The 17,152-nt window shown below is 46.4% G+C and overlaps 1 protein-coding gene and 1 non-coding gene across 5 annotated transcripts in view; one reads left to right on the top strand and one right to left on the bottom strand.

Annotated features, from left to right (window-relative positions):
• Positions 1 to 17,152, bottom strand: part of SGSM1 (small G protein signaling modulator 1) — a 118,246-nt gene that overhangs the window by 22,184 nt on the left and 78,910 nt on the right. For all 4 annotated transcript variants that reach the window (XM_031656408.1, XM_031656410.1, XM_031656407.1 and 1 more), the window contains 4 exons: positions 11,479 to 11,661; positions 9,797 to 9,865; positions 6,517 to 7,104; positions 1,578 to 1,702 (listed from right to left, as the gene is read on the bottom strand). In XM_031656408.1, the coding sequence (XP_031512268.1) occupies positions 1,578 to 1,702; positions 6,517 to 7,104; positions 9,797 to 9,865; positions 11,479 to 11,661 (965 nt within the window). The remainder of the gene's footprint in view (positions 1 to 1,577; positions 1,703 to 6,516; positions 7,105 to 9,796; positions 9,866 to 11,478; positions 11,662 to 17,152) is intronic.
• On the top strand, positions 2,318 to 2,388 carry LOC116270881. Its single transcript, XR_004179186.1, has one exon. It is a non-coding gene; the product is annotated as a small nucleolar RNA SNORD56 (small nucleolar RNA).

Genomic DNA, 17,152 nt, shown 5'->3' with positions numbered 1-17,152 from the left:
CCCTTTGTCAGGAATTCCAATCTGTCCCTTACTAGTAACAGCTTGTATTTACTGAGCACTTACTGTATACTCAACCCACTATTTTCTTTTCTCTTTTTTTGGGACGGAGTCTCGCTCTGTCGCCCAGGCTGGAGTGAAACCCCATCTCTATTCCAATGCAAAAAATTAGCTGGGTCTGGCAGCCTGCGCCTATAGTCCCAGCTACTCGGGAGGGTGAGGTAGGAGAATAGCCTGAACCCAGGAGGCGGAGGTTGCAGTGAGCTGAGATCTCACCACCGCACTCCATCCTGGGCCACAGAGCGAGATTCCATCTCCACAAAAAAAGTACATTCATATTATGTTATACAATATATAATCAATTAGATATTACTAAATTGTTAGTAGTCATTAATTCTGGGAGAGTGGCACTGAGGGGCAGAGATGAAGGGAGAAGTTTCTCTTTCTATCTTACGACCTTCTAATTTCTTTGATTTAGGTTTTTGTTTTGTTTCGAGACAGGGTGTCATTCTGTTGCCCAGGCTGGAGTGCAGTGGTGTGATCACAGTTCATTGCTGCCTCAACCTCCCAGGTTCAAGCCATCCTGCTGCCTCAGCTTCCCAAAGTAGCTATGACTATAGGAGCACACCATCATGCCTGGCAAATTTATTAAAACTCTTGTAGAGATGGGGTCTTGTTATGTTGCCCAGAGTGGTCTCAAACTCTTGGCCTCAAGCGATCCTCCCGCCTTGGCCTCCCAAAGTGCTGGGATTAGAGTTGTCAGTGATTTAGATTTTTAACAAGCATGTGTTACTTTCATATTTTAAGAAATACCAATAGTGATTTTTTATTATTTTTATTACTTTTTAAGAGATGGGGTCTCACTCTGTCACCCAGGCTGGAGTACAATGATGCAATCATAGCTCACTGCAACCCTCTAACCTCTGGGCTCAAGCTACCCTCCTGCCTCCACCTCCCAAGTATCTAGGACTACAAGTGCATACCACTATGTCCAGCTAAATGTTAAGTTAAAAAAAGTTATTTTGTAGTGACAGGGTCTCACTATGTTGCCAGGCCAGTCTCTACTTTTTTGAAGTCTGTGAGGAACTCAAGTGGTCTCAAGTGATCTTCCCACGTCAGCTCCCCAAAGCGCTGGGATTACAGGAATAATATCTTTTTAGTGAACAGTGATAAACAGTCTTAGATCTTGGCTTCAAGAAAAACAGAAGAAGAACAGATTCTACAGCCAGAGAGGTGTGGCTATGAGTTCCCGCTTAGCCACTGCCCGGTGCCCACTCAGCAACGAGGCTCTTCGTGGAGCCTCCACATCGTCACCTATAAAAGGGGTTAATACCTCGTAGGGTTGAGGAATAAGTGAGCGATGATAGTATAGGCCTCAGGACAGTGGCTGGTATACAGTAAGTGCTTAATAAATGTTCTATATTATTGTTGTTAAATTGTCACTGTGGGCTAAGTAAGATTCCAGGTGAGTACGATGCCAGCTTCAGAAGCTGAAATAACTTCTAGGTGGGCCCCCTATGTCCCCCATTTCACCCATCCCCCCTCCCCATCCCCTAGATCCCCTCGCTGCCCCCAGCCACCTGCACATGATGTTACGCAGCTTCTCCAAGTTGGCGGGAGTGAAGTACCAGTAGTTGCGGTCACACCTCTGCACATCCTTCTCGATGCGGTGCAGGTTCACCGTGTACAGGTCCAGCAGCTCTGGCTATAGGCCACCGGGGCGGGGGTAGGGGGAAGAGATGAAAAATTACATCTGAGTCCCCACTGGGAGGCAGCAATCCTATCTCCTCCTCCTAAACCTCTCCTGTTGTCACTGAAAATACATTTCCTACCTGGACCAGCCAGGTGTTTGATTTTGTTTTTGTTTTTTGGGAGGGTGTCTTTAATTTGCAGGATGGACATTCTCCCTCAGAGAGTTACAACTATAGCTGGAAGTGAACCTCTCCCTGCTGAAAACTGGACAAGGAGAATGAAGAACTGAACAGAGGTCAAATTCTGGTAACAAACCAGCCTGGCTGCTTGAACAATTATCTTAATTTCAAAATGGCTCAATGATATGGCAAGAGAGTAAGAAACATTTAAGGACCAAAAACTAACCCAGAAATGTGAGAAAACACTAAAGCTGGCCTCTGCCTTAAGGAAAGCTAGTCAAGTGGGAAAATTAAAGCTTAGATTTAATTGTTTTATGCTCCTCCACCCACGTTGAAGATCTAATAAGAGACCTTCCTACAGGAAGGTAGGACCCCAAAGAGTCACACTCTCAGAAAGGAAAAACTAGAAAAACCCACTAATATTTTGGGATCTCAAAACAATTGCCTGTCCACGGTGACAGCAATATTTTTCATCCACAGTAGTTCACCTTATGAATGTCGACACTTTGGGTCTGAGTGAAACAGCAACGATACCTGACTGCTTGTACCCTGAACATAGTTATTAAATTAAATGTAAATGTTATCTCCCTGGATAATTAAGAGCCACAAATCAGGTTTGTAACTCATGCGGTTTATAACCCAAACTCCCATTACCTGGGTGGTCTGAAAGATCAGAGAACGTAGTTGTCATCTCAAATTTGTTATTTCCCTAGTACTAGAAAGAAGCAAAAGAATACCCCTCTCTTGAGGAATCTACCTTCCACCTGGGTCTTAAATAGTGCAGCAGATAATATCCCAAGAAATATGAGCCCGTGTTCAAAAAATCACAAAACACTCGGAGAAAGAAGGTGCCCAGAGTGACGGTCAGCACAAATACAAGACAACAGAATCAGAGCCATCAGGGCCTCAGTTGTTAGAGGTATCAGAAACAGATCATAAAATAAGTATGTTTACTGTATTTAAAGAAATAAGGCAGGGCGCCAAGGCTCACGCCTGTAATCCCAGCACTTCGGGAGGCTGAGGTGGGCAGATCACTTGAGGTTGAGAGTTCGAGACCAGCCTGACCAACATGGTGAAAACCCATCTCTACTAAAAACACAAAATTAGCCGGGCATGGGTGTGTGCTTGTAATCCCAGCTACTCGGCAGGAGAATCGCTTGAACCCGGGAGGCGGAGGTTGCGGTGAGCCGAGATCATGCCATTGCACTCCAGCTTGGGCAACAAGAGAGAAACTCTGTCTCAAAAATAAATAAATAAATATATAAATAAATAAATAATAAAAGAAAAGGTTAACAGTAAGAACAAAAGCTGGTGTGCACTGGTTCACGCCTGTCATCCCAACACTCTGGGAGGTCACAGCGGGTAGATCACTTGAGGCCAGTTCAAGACCAGCCTGAGCAACATAGCAAAACCCCGTCTCTATAAAAAATACAAAAAATGGTCGAGTGCCGCGGCTCACGCCTGTAATCCCAGCACTTCGGTAGGCCGAGATGGGCGGATCACGAGGTCAGATCGAGACCATGTAGCTAACGCGGTGAAACCCCGTCTCTACTAAAAGTACAAAAAACTAGCCAGGCGTGGTGGCGGGCACCTGTAGTCCCAGCTGCTCGGGAGGCTGAGGCAGGAGAATGGCGTGAACCCGGGAGGCGGAGCTTGCAGTGAGCCGAGACCGCGCCACTGCACTCCAGCCTGGGCGACAGAGCGAGACTCTGTCTCAGAAAAAAAATAAAAATAAAAAAATTAGCCAGGCGTGCTGGTATGGTACATCGCTGTAGTCCCAGCTACTTGTGGGGCTGAGGTGGGAGGAAGGATCGCTTGAGTCCAGGAGGTGAAGGCTGCAGTGAGCCATGATTGCGCCACTGCCCTCCAACCGACAGGACAGAAGCAGACTGTCTAAAAAAAAAAAAACAGAGCAAGAGACTATATGAAATAATCAAGTAGGTCATTTTATAGCATATTTGAAGAAAGGCCAAATAAAATGTTTAAAAAAATATTAAACACTAGAGACAGATGCCAGAAAATAAAATATTCTGGAAGAGAGAATTACTCAATTGAAAGGAGATCTGAAGAAACGATCCAGAATTCAGCACAGAGGGACAAAGAAATGATAAAAAAGAGAAGCAAGCCAAGCGCAGTGGCTCATGCCTGTAATCCCAGCACTTTGGGAGGCCGAGACAGGCAGATCACGAGGTCAGGAGATCGAGACCATCCTTTACTAAAAAGGATGAAACCCCCATCTTTACTAAAAATACAAAAAAATTAGCCGGGTGTAGTGGCGGGTGCCTGTAGTCCCAGCTACTTGGGAGGCTGAGGCAAGAGAATGGCGTGAACTCGGTGGGCGTAGGTTGCAGTGAGCCGAGATCACGCCACTGCACTCCAGCCTGGGAGACAGAGCGAGATTCTGTCTCAATCTAAAAAAAAAAAAAAAAAAAAAAAGCGAAAAATGTGGAAGTCACTGAGGTATGTGCTTCATCTAAGTAAGAGAGTAGACTAAGGAAGAGAAAACATGAGTGACACAAAAGAAAGCTCAAGATCAGGACGGAGGAAGATCGTGAATGATAACAACACATCAGATGCAGTGGAGTGGAGGGCATCAGTATGCTTTTGGGGAGAAGTCCTTGGACACACAGAATAAATGAAAAATCTGATATGTTTGAATGTCTGAAAATAGATTTAGGAAAGTAGCAAAGACTTCTGGGGGTGAACTGACTAAATATGCAGCAAACTAAGAAAAAGAAAACAGGAAAATGAAAACATCTAGGAAAAACAAATTTTTTACAGGAAAGACAAAAATTAGGACAGTTTACTACACGGCTTACATATTACTCTGTTAAAATAATGCAAGCACTGACATTTACAGTAGATGCATAAAATATTATAACACTGTACACTTTTTTTTTTTTTCCTGAGACAGAGTCTCACTCTGCCGCCCAGGCTGGAGTGCAGTGGCCCGATCTCGGCTCACTGCAAGCTCTGCCTCCCGGGGTCATGCCATTCTCCTGCTTCAGCCTCCCGAGTAGCTGGGACTACAGGCGCCCACCACCATCCCCAGTTAATTTTTTGTATTTTTAGTAGAGACAGGGTTTCACCGTGTTAGCCAGGATGGTCTCGATCTCCTGACCTCGTGATCCGCCTGCCTCGGCCTCCCAAAGTGCTGGGATTATAGGCGTGAGCCACTGCGCCCGGCCAACACTGTACACATTTAACTAAATCATTACATAACTATATTAGAAGGACAGGGATGAGATGGTGTCACGTGTGGTGAGAGCTGGAAGTTGGGAGGAAATGGGAACTGAACCATCCTCTTTCATAGTGGGAAGTCACTAGAAAATGTCTGAAACTGAAAGAAAAAGAGATCAAGAAGCAGCAAGGCCAGTGTGTTAGAGACCTGGGGGCAAACAACACATAATTTGGGCAGAAGAAGTAAAATGATTGCCTCTGTGGAGGGTTAAATAGGGTGAGATGGGGCAGGCACCTTCCGGGTTTTATAGCCAGTCTTTTCTGTGTTTCACTCTTCGTGGGCTTGCCTATCTTTGAAAGAAATAACAAGTTCTTTAAAAAATAATCATAAATATGATCCTCCCTTTCAGTGGATGGCCTTTGGCTTGGGCTTTCTAGTAAGAAACCAAACTTGAATATTTACAAGGTATTGGACCTAACTCTAAATCACGATGCTCATGACCAAGGCTGCTGTTGACTGACTGCTTACTATGTGCCAGGCACACAGGACTTTAACTCATTCATTCTGAAAACAACTCGGGAAGAGAAGTAAGACACACACAGAAAAACTCAGGCTCAGAAGAATAAAATGACTTGCTGAAGCTGGGATTTGAACCCAGGGCTGTTGACGACAAAGCCTGCCTTTTTTTTTCTTTTTTTCTTTCTTTCTTTATTTTTTTTGAGACAGAGTCTCACTCTGTCACCCAGGCTGGAGTGCAGTGGCTGGATCTCAGCTCACTGAGATCTCCTGCCTCAGCCTCCCGAATAGCTGGGACTACAGGCGCCCACCACCACGCCCAGCTAGTTTTGTATTTTTTTAGTAGAGACGGGGTTTCACCGTGTTAGCCAGGATGGTCTCGATCTCCTGCCTTCGTGATCCGCCCGTCTCGGCCTCTCAAAGTGCTGGGATTACAGGCTTGAGCCACCGCACCCGGCCTTTTCTTTTTGTCTTTTTTTTTTGGGAGACAGAGACTCACTCTGTCGCCCAGGCTGGAGTGCAGTCGCATGATCTCGGCTCACTGCAAGCTCTGCTTCCCGGGTTCACCCCATTCTCCTGCCTCAGCCTCCCGAGTAGCTGGGACTACAGGTGCCCACCACCACGCCCAGTTAATTTTTTGTATTTTTAGTGGAGATGGGGTTTCACTGTGTTAGTCAGGATGGTCTCAATCTCCTGACCTCGTGATCCGCCCATCTCAGCCTCCCAAAGTGCTGGGATTACAGGCGTGAGCCACTGTGCCCAGCTCCCGTTTTAAAATACTGTATTATCTTCTCTCCCAAATGGGTTTCTACAGTGAATCCTCCATGATGGAAAAAATGCAACGAACCAGAGGTCTGACTCTGGGGTCATTCTGGATAACGGGCTTGTAGAACATCTCACCCTCCTGTAGCTGGAAAAAAGGAAATGGAATGGAGGGTCCTGGTGACTTACAGAGTAGGTGACGCCGCTTGAAGACACAGGGGACACCTCGTTGGCAGAAGTAGTCACAGCCAGAGAAGCCAGGGCAGGGAAGAGACTTTCCATCTCAGGCTCCTCCGAAAGGTTGTCCTCGCTGTCTGCCTGGCCACGTTTCTCTGCCTCGCTGCTCCTCCAGCCCTCCATCACGACATCGTCCTTTTCAGGCAGGGCCACGTCCAGGCTGCCCGTGATGGACATGAACTCATCCATGCTCTCGTTGGCCAGGAGGTCGCTCTCCAGGCTGTCCTGCACGGCCAGCTCCTCCCGGGGAGCCTCATCCTGGGATGTGGTGGCCTCGCTGCTCTGCCTGTCATCCACGCTGCCATCCCGAGGTCGCAGCACCGGTGGAGTGTTCCGATGGGCATCCAAGACACTGTCTTCTGTGCTCAGACTGGGCTCCGAGTGCTCTGAGAGGCCCGAGGAGAAGTTATGGGAGGAAGGATGACCCGAGTCTGGCGAACAAGTGCCATTCACTAGGTTCCCATTGGGGATCTTGGGCTGTTTCTCCTCCAATCTGCCTTCAGCCTCCACCTGCTCCACCTCATCCACAGACTCAAACACCTGAGGACAAGGTGCACAAAAACAGATGGACCAGCATGTCCACTGCAGCACTACTTACAGCAGCAGCCTAAATATCCAACTACAGGTGATCGGCTTAAATATGGATCAAGCATGCACTGGAATACCATACAGTCAGTGAAAAGAGTGAGGCAAAGTAAAGTGTAATGTATGCTCCTATTTGTGACGAATAAGAAAGTGGTCTAGGCTGGGCGTGGTGGCTCACGCCTGCAATCCCAGCACTTTGGGAGGCCGAGGCAGGCAGACTGCTTGAACCCAGGAGTTCGACACCAGCCTGGGCAACATGGTGAAACCCGGTCTCTGCAAAAAATACAAAAAATTAGCCTGGTATGGTGGTGCACACCTGTGGTCTCAGCTACTTGGGGGGCTGAGGTGGGAGAATCACCCGAGCCCGGTGAGTCCAGGCTTCAGTGAGCTGTGATCATGCCACTGCACTCCAGCCTGGGTGATGGGAGTGAGGCCCTGTCTCAAACAACAATAAAAACATATTCTATGCATAGAATAACCCAGAAAGAAACAAGAAAGTAATGCAGTTGAGTCTGTTTGGTTTTGTTTTTTGAGATGGAGTTTCTCTCTTGTCGCCCAGGCTAGAGCGCAGTGGCACAATCTCGACTCACTGCAACCTTCGCCTCCCCGGTTCAAGTGATTCGCCTGCCTCAGCCTCCCAAGTAGCTGGGATTACAGGCGCCCACCACCACACCTGGCTGATTTTTGTATTTTTAGTAGAGACGAGCTTTCACCATGTTGGCCAGGCTGGGCTCGAACTCCTGACCTCAGATGATCCGCCCACCTTGGCCTCCCAAAGTGTTGGCATTACAGGTGTGAGCCACCGTGCCCCGCCTGCAGTTGACTCTGAGAAGGGGATACTGGGGAATCAAAATAAGGTGAGACAATAGCTTTTCGTCATATAGACTTTTACCATGTGTACATAATTTTATTTTTATGTATGTATGTATTTATTTAAGATGGGAGTCTCGCTCTGTTGCCCAGGCTGGATGGAGTGAAGTGGCATGATCTTGGCTCACTGCAACCTCTGCCTCCTGGGTTCAAGTGATTCTCCTGCTCAGCCTCCCAAGTAGCCGGGATTACAGGCAAGTGCCACCATGCCCAGCTAGTTTTTGTATTTTTAGTAGAGTCAGGGTTTCACGATGTTGGCCAGGCTGGTCTCGAACTGCTGATCTCAGGTTATTCACCTGCCTCAGCCTCCCAAAGTGCTGGGATTACAGGTGTGAGCCACCACGCCCAGCCTCATGTACACATAATTCTTCTCATTCAAAAAATTAGTTAACACACGGAAAGGCAAAACAAAACAAAACAAAACAAAAACAAAAAAAGAAACAAAAAAAAAACCCTATTACTTTTACACCATGCGGTTGACTACTATGAATCAATTTTTAAAGTTAGATAATACATGAAATACTATGAAAAAAACCTCCAGAATACATTTTAGAGATTTTTTTGTGATTCTTTGTGTCCTTAGGTCATATCAAGGGTACGCAGTTAAGGATCACGTTCCAAAGTCACTTGAAATATTTCTTCCCCGCGTGTTTATGTCACCAACTTGATCTATGGTTAGCTTCATGTGTTTCTGTGTTTTCAAAAACCTCTTTTTGATTCAATTGATTTAAATTATGTAAAATATTTACCTAGCTTCAGAGCCAGAACCAGAGGGTTTTTTTTACTCCAAAATCAGAATTAAGAAACAAGGCATATTCAAGGAAATGTAGCTTCTGTCTCTGCCCCTCCTCTCTTGGTAACCATTCTGATTCGTTTCTGGTTTCTCCTTACACTGTTCTCCAAAATGGAGGCAAATATATACAGACATTAATATTGCCTCTTCTTACATAAAAGGTGACAACACATTATGCATGTTTTAGCACTTGGCTTTGTGTGTGCATGTGTGTGAGACAGGATCTCACTCTGTCGCGCAGGCTGGGGTGCAGTGGCGTGATCATGGCTCACTGCAGCCTCAACCTCCTAGGCCCTGGTGATTCTCCCAGCTTAGCCTCCAGAGTAGCTGGGACTACAGGCATGCACCACCATGCCCAACTAATGTTTTTTTGTATTTTTTGTATTTTTTGCAGAGACAGGGTTTGCCATGTTGCCCAGACTGGTCTTGAGCTCCTGGGCTTAAGCTATCTGCCTATTCTGGCCTCCCAAAGTGCTGGGATTGCAAGTGTGAACTACCGTGCCAAGCCAGCATTTTTCTTTAAAAACGGAGTGAGATTGAGTCATCTCTTTTCACTGATTGAAATGGAAAGTTGTTGAACAACATATATGATGGCACTTAAGTACACTTTTTTAAAACTATCAAACATTGCTATAGATTATCTACATATTTCTGTGTATGTACAGGCGTGCAGAAGGTTTTGAAAGGAACACAGCAAACTGATGATAGCGGTGTTATTTCAAAGGAGGGCAGGTAGAGATTAAGGATGATCAAAGCAGACTTTGACTTTCTCTGCAATGTTTTAGTTTTTTGCAGGGGTGATAGATCCATATATTTCTTGCATTACTAAAACAAAAAACAAAAAAACCCCAATGTTTAATGCTAATATAAAAAGCTAAAACAAATAAAGCAAAAAGTGATCTACAGATGACGGACACCCAATCCCCATGACCCCAGGCGGAAGGGAGAGGCGGGTGGGAAGGGGCGGGGCCTCCACAAGGTCACCTGTGTGCTGCTGCTGGAGTCGCTGTGCAGGCGGATGTTCTGGTGGCCCGAACTGCAGCTCTGGGAGGACTGAGAGAAGAAAGAGCGGGAGGGAGGGAGGGTGAGGCTGCACCCTTGCCCAGAGTAGGAAGGACTGCTGGGTTGGGAGCCCAGGAAGTCTTGTCTCATCTCTATTCCTAACTTGCACAAGTCCTCCCTCAGAGCATCAGTTTCCTAGCTGTGAAATGAAAGGAGGGGACCACTCCCTGCTTCCTGGAGCCTCTTCAGAGACCCCTTTGACCTCTAGGTTCCCACCTCTCACCTCTGCAACTACAGCACCCCGCCTTTAACTGCTCTGTAACTGAGACTTCTTGCTAATATTTCAGTTCAACTCACAGAGTAACTGGTTCTATTAATGGTTCCACTTTTTTTTTTTTTAACCTGATCCCTGTATACATGCTTCTGCCCTATAAACTCATAGTCCTTGCCTACGCTAACACTAGACGTGGCCGTGTTGCTTGCTTTTGTCAATGGGATGTTAACACACTTGTTTCAGCAGAGGCTTAGAACACCCTTGTGCATTTCTGCTTTCTCTCTGCGGCATCTGCCTCCACCGTGAGAGCATGTCCAGGTTCATTTGCTGGGCAGTGGGGCACGTGGAGCACAGCTGAGTCACCCCAGACAAATAAGAGAGCCCAACTAAGATAAACAAATGTTTTAGTTGACCAGCTACAGACAGCCAGTGCCAGAATAAGCCTCACCCAGCCCAGTGAAGAACAGACCTTCCCAGCTGACCCACAGAGTTGTGAGCAAAAATAAATGCTGACTGTTGGAAGTCACTGATTTTTGGTGGTTGTTTGTTACATACAGTTATTATGGCAATTGATGACTGATACAATCACTGGTGAAGAGAATTAACTTTTTTTTTTGAGAGGGAGTTTCACTCTTGTTGCCCAGGCTGGAGTGCAGTGACGCAATCTCGGCTCACTGCAACCTCCGCCTCCCGGGTTTAAGTGATTCTCCTGCCTTGGCCTCCCAAGTAGCTGGGATTACAGACGGCTGGCTAATTTTTTTGTATTTTTAGCAGAGATGGGGTTTCACCATGTTGACCAAGGCTGGTCTTGAACTCCTGACCTCAGGTGATCCACCTGCCTTGGCCTCCCAAAGTACTAGGATTACAGGAGTGAGCCACCACCCCTAGCCAGGAATTAACTTTTTTTCTGAGCTCCTACTTTGGGCTATTAAACTGGAGGTTCTGGGAGGACAGACCAGTCTGTCTGGGTCACTGGAACATTCCTGATATCCCAGGATATTCCTGATAGTACCTGTACATAGTAGATACTCAATAAGCATTTGTTGAATCAATGAAAGTCAGGCAGTGTACCAGGCACTTTATATACATCATCTTGTTTGGACTCTACACAAACCTCCTCTACACCTGATTATTCCCATTTTACAGATACAGAAAACTGAGGCCCAGAAGAAAAGGTACTGGTAGGGAACCCCAGAACTACTAAATGGTGGGACTAGAGTTTGAACTCAGGTTTGATTCCAAAGTCACCCCACACTCTTAAAGAAAAAGCCAGGGGTGAGACTGTCACCAGGCCCCAGATACCCAGTCTTCACCACTCTTAGAACAGCCCAGTGAAGCAGACCCTGACCTTCCCCAGCCCCCACGCTCCCTGAGGCCAGCCGTCCATCACCTCGTTACTGATGGTTGAGTCCCTGTGCAACATCCGGTGCAGGTGGCTGTCCAGGCTGGCCCCAGATGAGCATTTGGCCAGGGCGGCCGCATGGGACTCCCGCTCCCTCTGCCGCACGATCGCCTCGCAGCCCAGCCACTCGGCCATGGTCTGTGCGTAGCAGGCATGAATCTGCTCGTCCACCTGCCAGGGCAGATGCAATGTCACCCGAGGTGTCAACAAAGGGGCCCATGGGGAGGGCCAGAGCAACCTGGAAGAGAGTGGCTCTGACCCATCCAACATTCACGCAGTTAACATCCAGCACATATTAACTGAGCACCTACTATGCTACTCCTAGCACTGGTTAGGCTCTGAAGACACAGAGGGAGCAAGGCTACTTCTTTCTTTATTTCCCTCCTTCCTTTATTCATTCATGCACACATATAGACATTTCAACTACTGAGTCCCTACTATGTGCTAGACAGTACACAGGCCCTGGGGATATAAAAGTGAGAAGACTGTTGCCTTTTTTCTTTCTTTTTTTTTTGAGAAAGAGTATTGCTCTGTCACCAGGCTGGAGCGCAGTGGCGCGATCTCGACTCACTGCAGCCTCCCAGATTCAAGGGATTTTCCTGCCTCAGCCTCCCACGTAGCTGGGACTACAGGCATGTGCCACCACGCCCAGCTAACTTTTGTATTTTTTTTTTTAGTAGAGACGGGGTTTCACCATGTTGGCCAGGATGGTCTTGACCTCTTGACCTTGTGATTCGCCCCCTCAGCCTCCCAAAGTGCTGGGATTACAGGTGTGAGCCACCGCGCCTGGCCAAAAGTGACAAGACTGTTTCATTCTTTTTTACTACCTTCCCTCTCTCTTTCCTCATTCATTCACTCATTCATTTAATTTGATAAGGACCTATTACATGCCGGGCACCACTAGCCATATGGAATACAAGATGAGCAAGATGCTGACCTTCCTCCACCCATCCACTCAATCAACACATGACCTGAGGGGCTTCCACGTGCCTCACATGGGCTACAGGTGCTGAGGATACAATACGAATAAAACCAACCCTCTTCTTTTCCTTACAGCAATGGCCTTACAGAACGGCCACAGATTTCCAGCTTTTTCCTTGTGGGATTCAACCAAGACGTGGGGAGCTTCCACTGTCCCTGAGTGACACAGCCCAGGTAACAGGCTCTGCGTCTGCCAGACCTCTGGGCACCATGGGGACAGACAGGCTGATCTTGGTAAGGAGAGGCAGGAGGGGAAAAGAGAGGGTGGGGAGCTCGACCCTCTCCTATGGTTACTCAGGACTTCGGGAGGCGGACTCAGGGGCCATCCTGCCCATGGGCCTCGCCTAAGCCGCTCCCTCCTGCCCACCTCCCTGAGACTCCTCCAAGCCCTACGCACCTCCCAATTCCCACTGCCATCCTAGGCCAGGGTTACACCACTTTCACCTAGATGCATGGCCCCAGCAGCCTCCACCCAGGTCTCTGTTGCAGCCGGGCCCCTCCGATCCATGCACCACTTAGCAGTCGTGATCCTTGTTTCCTCTCCAGCCTCCTCTCTCACTGCTGCCTCCACCATCCTAGTCCTGGATGTCTCAGCAACTCACGCCCACCATGCCCTTCCTGCCCCTCTCTAAACCCATGTGGACACACACCACGTCACGCTGGTCTCCCCTCCAGACCTCTGCCTGTGCTGTCTTCTCTTCCCTTCTTCACCCTCTTGGCCTGAAAAGTAATTCCTTCCGATAATATAGGAACAACCAGCTCCTCCAGGAGTCTCCTCTGACCGTCTTCCCACCTGCCCGGCTTAGGTGCTTCCCATGTGCTCCTGCAGTCCTTGGGGCTGCCTCAATCCCACCAGGGACCACCACAACCCCCACAAAACTGGGATGGACCTCACCTAATGTGCTTCTGTGTCCTCCAGCTCTGAGCATGGGGCTCTGCACATCAGAGTTGTCAGTTACTGACTGCCCAGGAAGCCATCAGGCATGGGTGAAGTGTGGAGGGGCCTCACACCAGTACTGAGATGAACAGACATTTCACTGGCATGGGTCCTTATAATACAGAACTACAGAAACTTTCTGCTTTCAACTCTCCTTCAACTTTTCTGATTACTCCAGGGAGAAAGGGCCAGTCTGGTGCTCCTGTGCTTCCCATACTTCTCGATACTTTAAAATCTCCCCTCCATCCTTTATTTATTTATTTTTTTAAGATAGGTCTTACTTTGTCACCCAGGCTGAAGTGCAGTGGTGCAATCATAGCTCACTGCAGCCTCCAACTCTTGGGCTCAAGCAATCCTCCCATCTCAGCCTCCTGAGTAGCTAGGACTATAAGCACATGCTACCACGCCCAGCTAGTTTTTAAATTTTTTGTAGAGATGGGGGTCACGCTATTGTGCTCAGGCTGGTCTTGAACTCCTGGCCTCAAGCAATCCTCTTGCCTTGGCCTCCCAAACATAATCTCCCTTTTTAACAAAGAGAGGACAAGCCTTAGGCAGGCTATAACATCTACTTAGAACAGAATTGCACCATTTAGTCTTACTCTATTTTTATAGTTTCCTTCTATTCACGGCCAGTTATACTGGCTTCCTGTTTATGGCAGGGATATAAAATATCTTTTAAAGTAAGTTGTATAAATCTTAAGTGAGTCAATTTAAAGACAAATTTAAGTAAATAATAGTACAAGTGATACAAGAATATAGAGTGTAAAATACCACCAGATTTTAGGCTGGGTGCGGTTGGCTCACGCCTGTAATCCCAGCACTTTGGGAGTCCAAGGTGGGTGGATCACAAGGTCAGGAGTTCAAGACCAGCCTGGCCAACCTAGGGAAACCCCACCTCTACTAAAAATACAAAAAAAAAAAAAAAAAAAAACTAGCCGGGCGTGGTGGCAGGCGCCTGTAGTACCAGCTACTTGGGAGGCTGAGGCAGGAGAATCGCTTGAACCCAGGAGACGGAGGTTGCAGTGAGCTGAGATTGCACCACTGCACTCCAACCTGGGCAACAGAGCGAGACTCCGTCTCAAAAAAAAAAAATACACAAGCAAATACAAAACCTGGTGAAATTCTAGTAAGGCCTGCAGTCTAGCTACTTGTATTGTGTCAGCGTTAACGCTCTGCTTTTGACAGTATACTTTAGTTACATAAACTGTTACCACTGGGGAAAGCTGGGTGATGGGTATCTGGGACCTCTGTTACTATTTTTGCAGCTTCTTGTGAACTTATAATTACAGATGCTTCTCGACTTATGATGGAGTTATGTCCCAGTAAATGCATCATAAGTTGAAAATATCTTAAGTCAAAAATCCATTTAAGGCCAGGCGCGGTGGCTCATGCCTGTAATTCCAGCATTTTGGGAGGCCGAGGCAGGCAGATAACGAGGTCAGCAGTTCGGGGCCAGCCTGGCCAACATGGTGAAACCCCGTCTCTACTAAAAATACAAAAATTAGCTGGGCGTGGTGGTGGGCACCTGTAATCCCAGCTACTTGGTAGGCTGAGGCAGGACAATCACTTGAACCCGGGAGGCGGAGGTTGCAGTGAACCAAGATTGCGCCACTGCACTCCAGCCTGGGCGACAGAGCAAGACTCCGACAGACAGAGACTCTACCTCAAAAAAAAAAAAACCAAAAAACAGAATATGAAAACATTTAAAATTACACATGTGTTATAATAATCAAGACAGAGTGGTACTGGCAGAAGGATAGATTCACAGATCACCAGAACAGAAGGGATAACCCAGAAACAGACCTACAAGTATGTTCCCAACTGTTTTTTTGTCGTTTTGCTTTTTTGAGACGGGGTCTTGCTCTATTGCTCAGGCTGGAGTGCAGTGGCGTGACTTCGGCTCACTGCAACTTCCACCTACCAGGTTCAAGCAATTCTCCTGCCTCAGCCTCCTGAGTAGCTGGGACTACAGGCGCCTGCCAACCTGCCCAGTTGATTTTTTTTTTTTTTTTTTTTTGTATTTTTAGTAGAGACAGGGTTTTGCTATGTTGGTCAGGCTGGTTTTGAATTCCTGACCTCAGGTGATTCACCCGCCTCAGCCTCCCAAAGTGCTGGGATTACAGGCGTGAGCCACCACAGCCAGCCCCAACTGTTTTTGAACAGTGCAAGAGCAATTCAATGGAGGAAGGACATCTTTTCAACAAATGATGCTGGAGCAATTGAAGACCCAAAAGCAAAAAATGAACTTTGACCTAAATGACAGACTGTATATATATATAAAAAAAAACCTCAAAAGATTTTATGTCAAATGTAAAATAGAAAATTTTTAGGATAAATCATAAGAGAAGATCTTCAGGACCTAGGGCTAGGCAAAATTTTCTTAGACTTGACACCAAACGCATAATTCACAAAAGGAAAAATTGATAAACTGAGTTTCATTAAAAATTTAAAGATTTGTTTTGCAGAAGACCCTGCTTACAAGATGAAAAGTTACAGACTGGGAGGAAATATTTCGCAATCACCTATCTGAACAAAGGACTGTTATCAGAGTATATAAAGGACTCTCCAACTCCACAGGAAAAAAAACCAAACAATCCAATTAGACGGTGGGCAAAAGACATTAGCAGATATTTCACCAGAGAAGATACACAATGGCAAATAAACACATGAAAACATCTTCAACTTCACTAGCCGTTTGGGAAGTGCAAATTAAAACAATGAACTATCAATTATCCATGTCAGGTGGCTGAAATAAAAAATAGTGACAAGACAAAACTCTGGTCAAAATGCAAGTGTGGATCATTCCTATTTTGCTGGTGGACACAGAAAACAGTATAGCCACTGCAGAGGTGTGAAAGTTTATTTTCTCCCCTTAGAGACAGGGTCTCCCCATGTTGCCCAGGCTGCACTAGAACTCCTGAGCTCAAGCGAACCTCTTGCTGGGACTAAAGGCATGTGCTACAGTGAAAGTTTGTCAGTTTCATATAAACACGAAACTGAACACGCAACTACTATATGACCCAGCAATTACATTCTTACTCATTTATCCCAGAGAAATGACAATTTATGCTCATATAAAAACTGTACACAAATGTTCATTACAGCTTGATCTGTAACAGCCAAAAAACTAGAAACAACTCAGCTGTCTAGCAACAGGTGCTACAGCCTATCATGGAATACTACTCAGCCATCAAAAGGAATTCACTCTCGATACTCTCAACAACTTGGATGAGGTTTTATGCTGAGTGAAAAAAAGTCAATCCCAAAACGTTACACACTGTATCATTCCATTTATATAACATTCTTGAAATGATAAAATTATAGAAATGAAGAATATATTATTAGTGGTTGCCAGGGATTGGGGCCAGGGTGTGGGTATGGGGGAGGTGAGTCTGGCTATAAAAAGACAACGTGGAGTTCCTTATAGCATCAAAAATGTTCTGCATGTGGGCTGTGGTGATGGACACAGATCTACACATGTGAGAAAACTGTAGGGAAACACACACACACACACACACACACACAAATGAGTACAAGTAAAACTGGGAAAGTCTGACTGAGTATATTATACCATGTCAATACTCTGGTTCCGATATTTTACTACCTTACAGTTTTGCAAGATGTTACCATCAGAAAAAAAATTGGGTAAAAGACGCATGATATTTCTCTGCATTAATTTCTTACAACTACGTGTGAATCTACACTTAGTCCAAAATTTAAAAGTCTAAAAATTGCATATGTGGC

The sequence above is a fragment of the Papio anubis genome, chromosome 16, assembly GCF_008728515.1.
Source record: "Papio anubis isolate 15944 chromosome 16, Panubis1.0, whole genome shotgun sequence".
NCBI classification, from domain to species: domain Eukaryota; kingdom Metazoa; phylum Chordata; class Mammalia; order Primates; family Cercopithecidae; genus Papio; species Papio anubis.
This window is presented reverse-complemented; position numbering and strand designations above follow the sequence as displayed.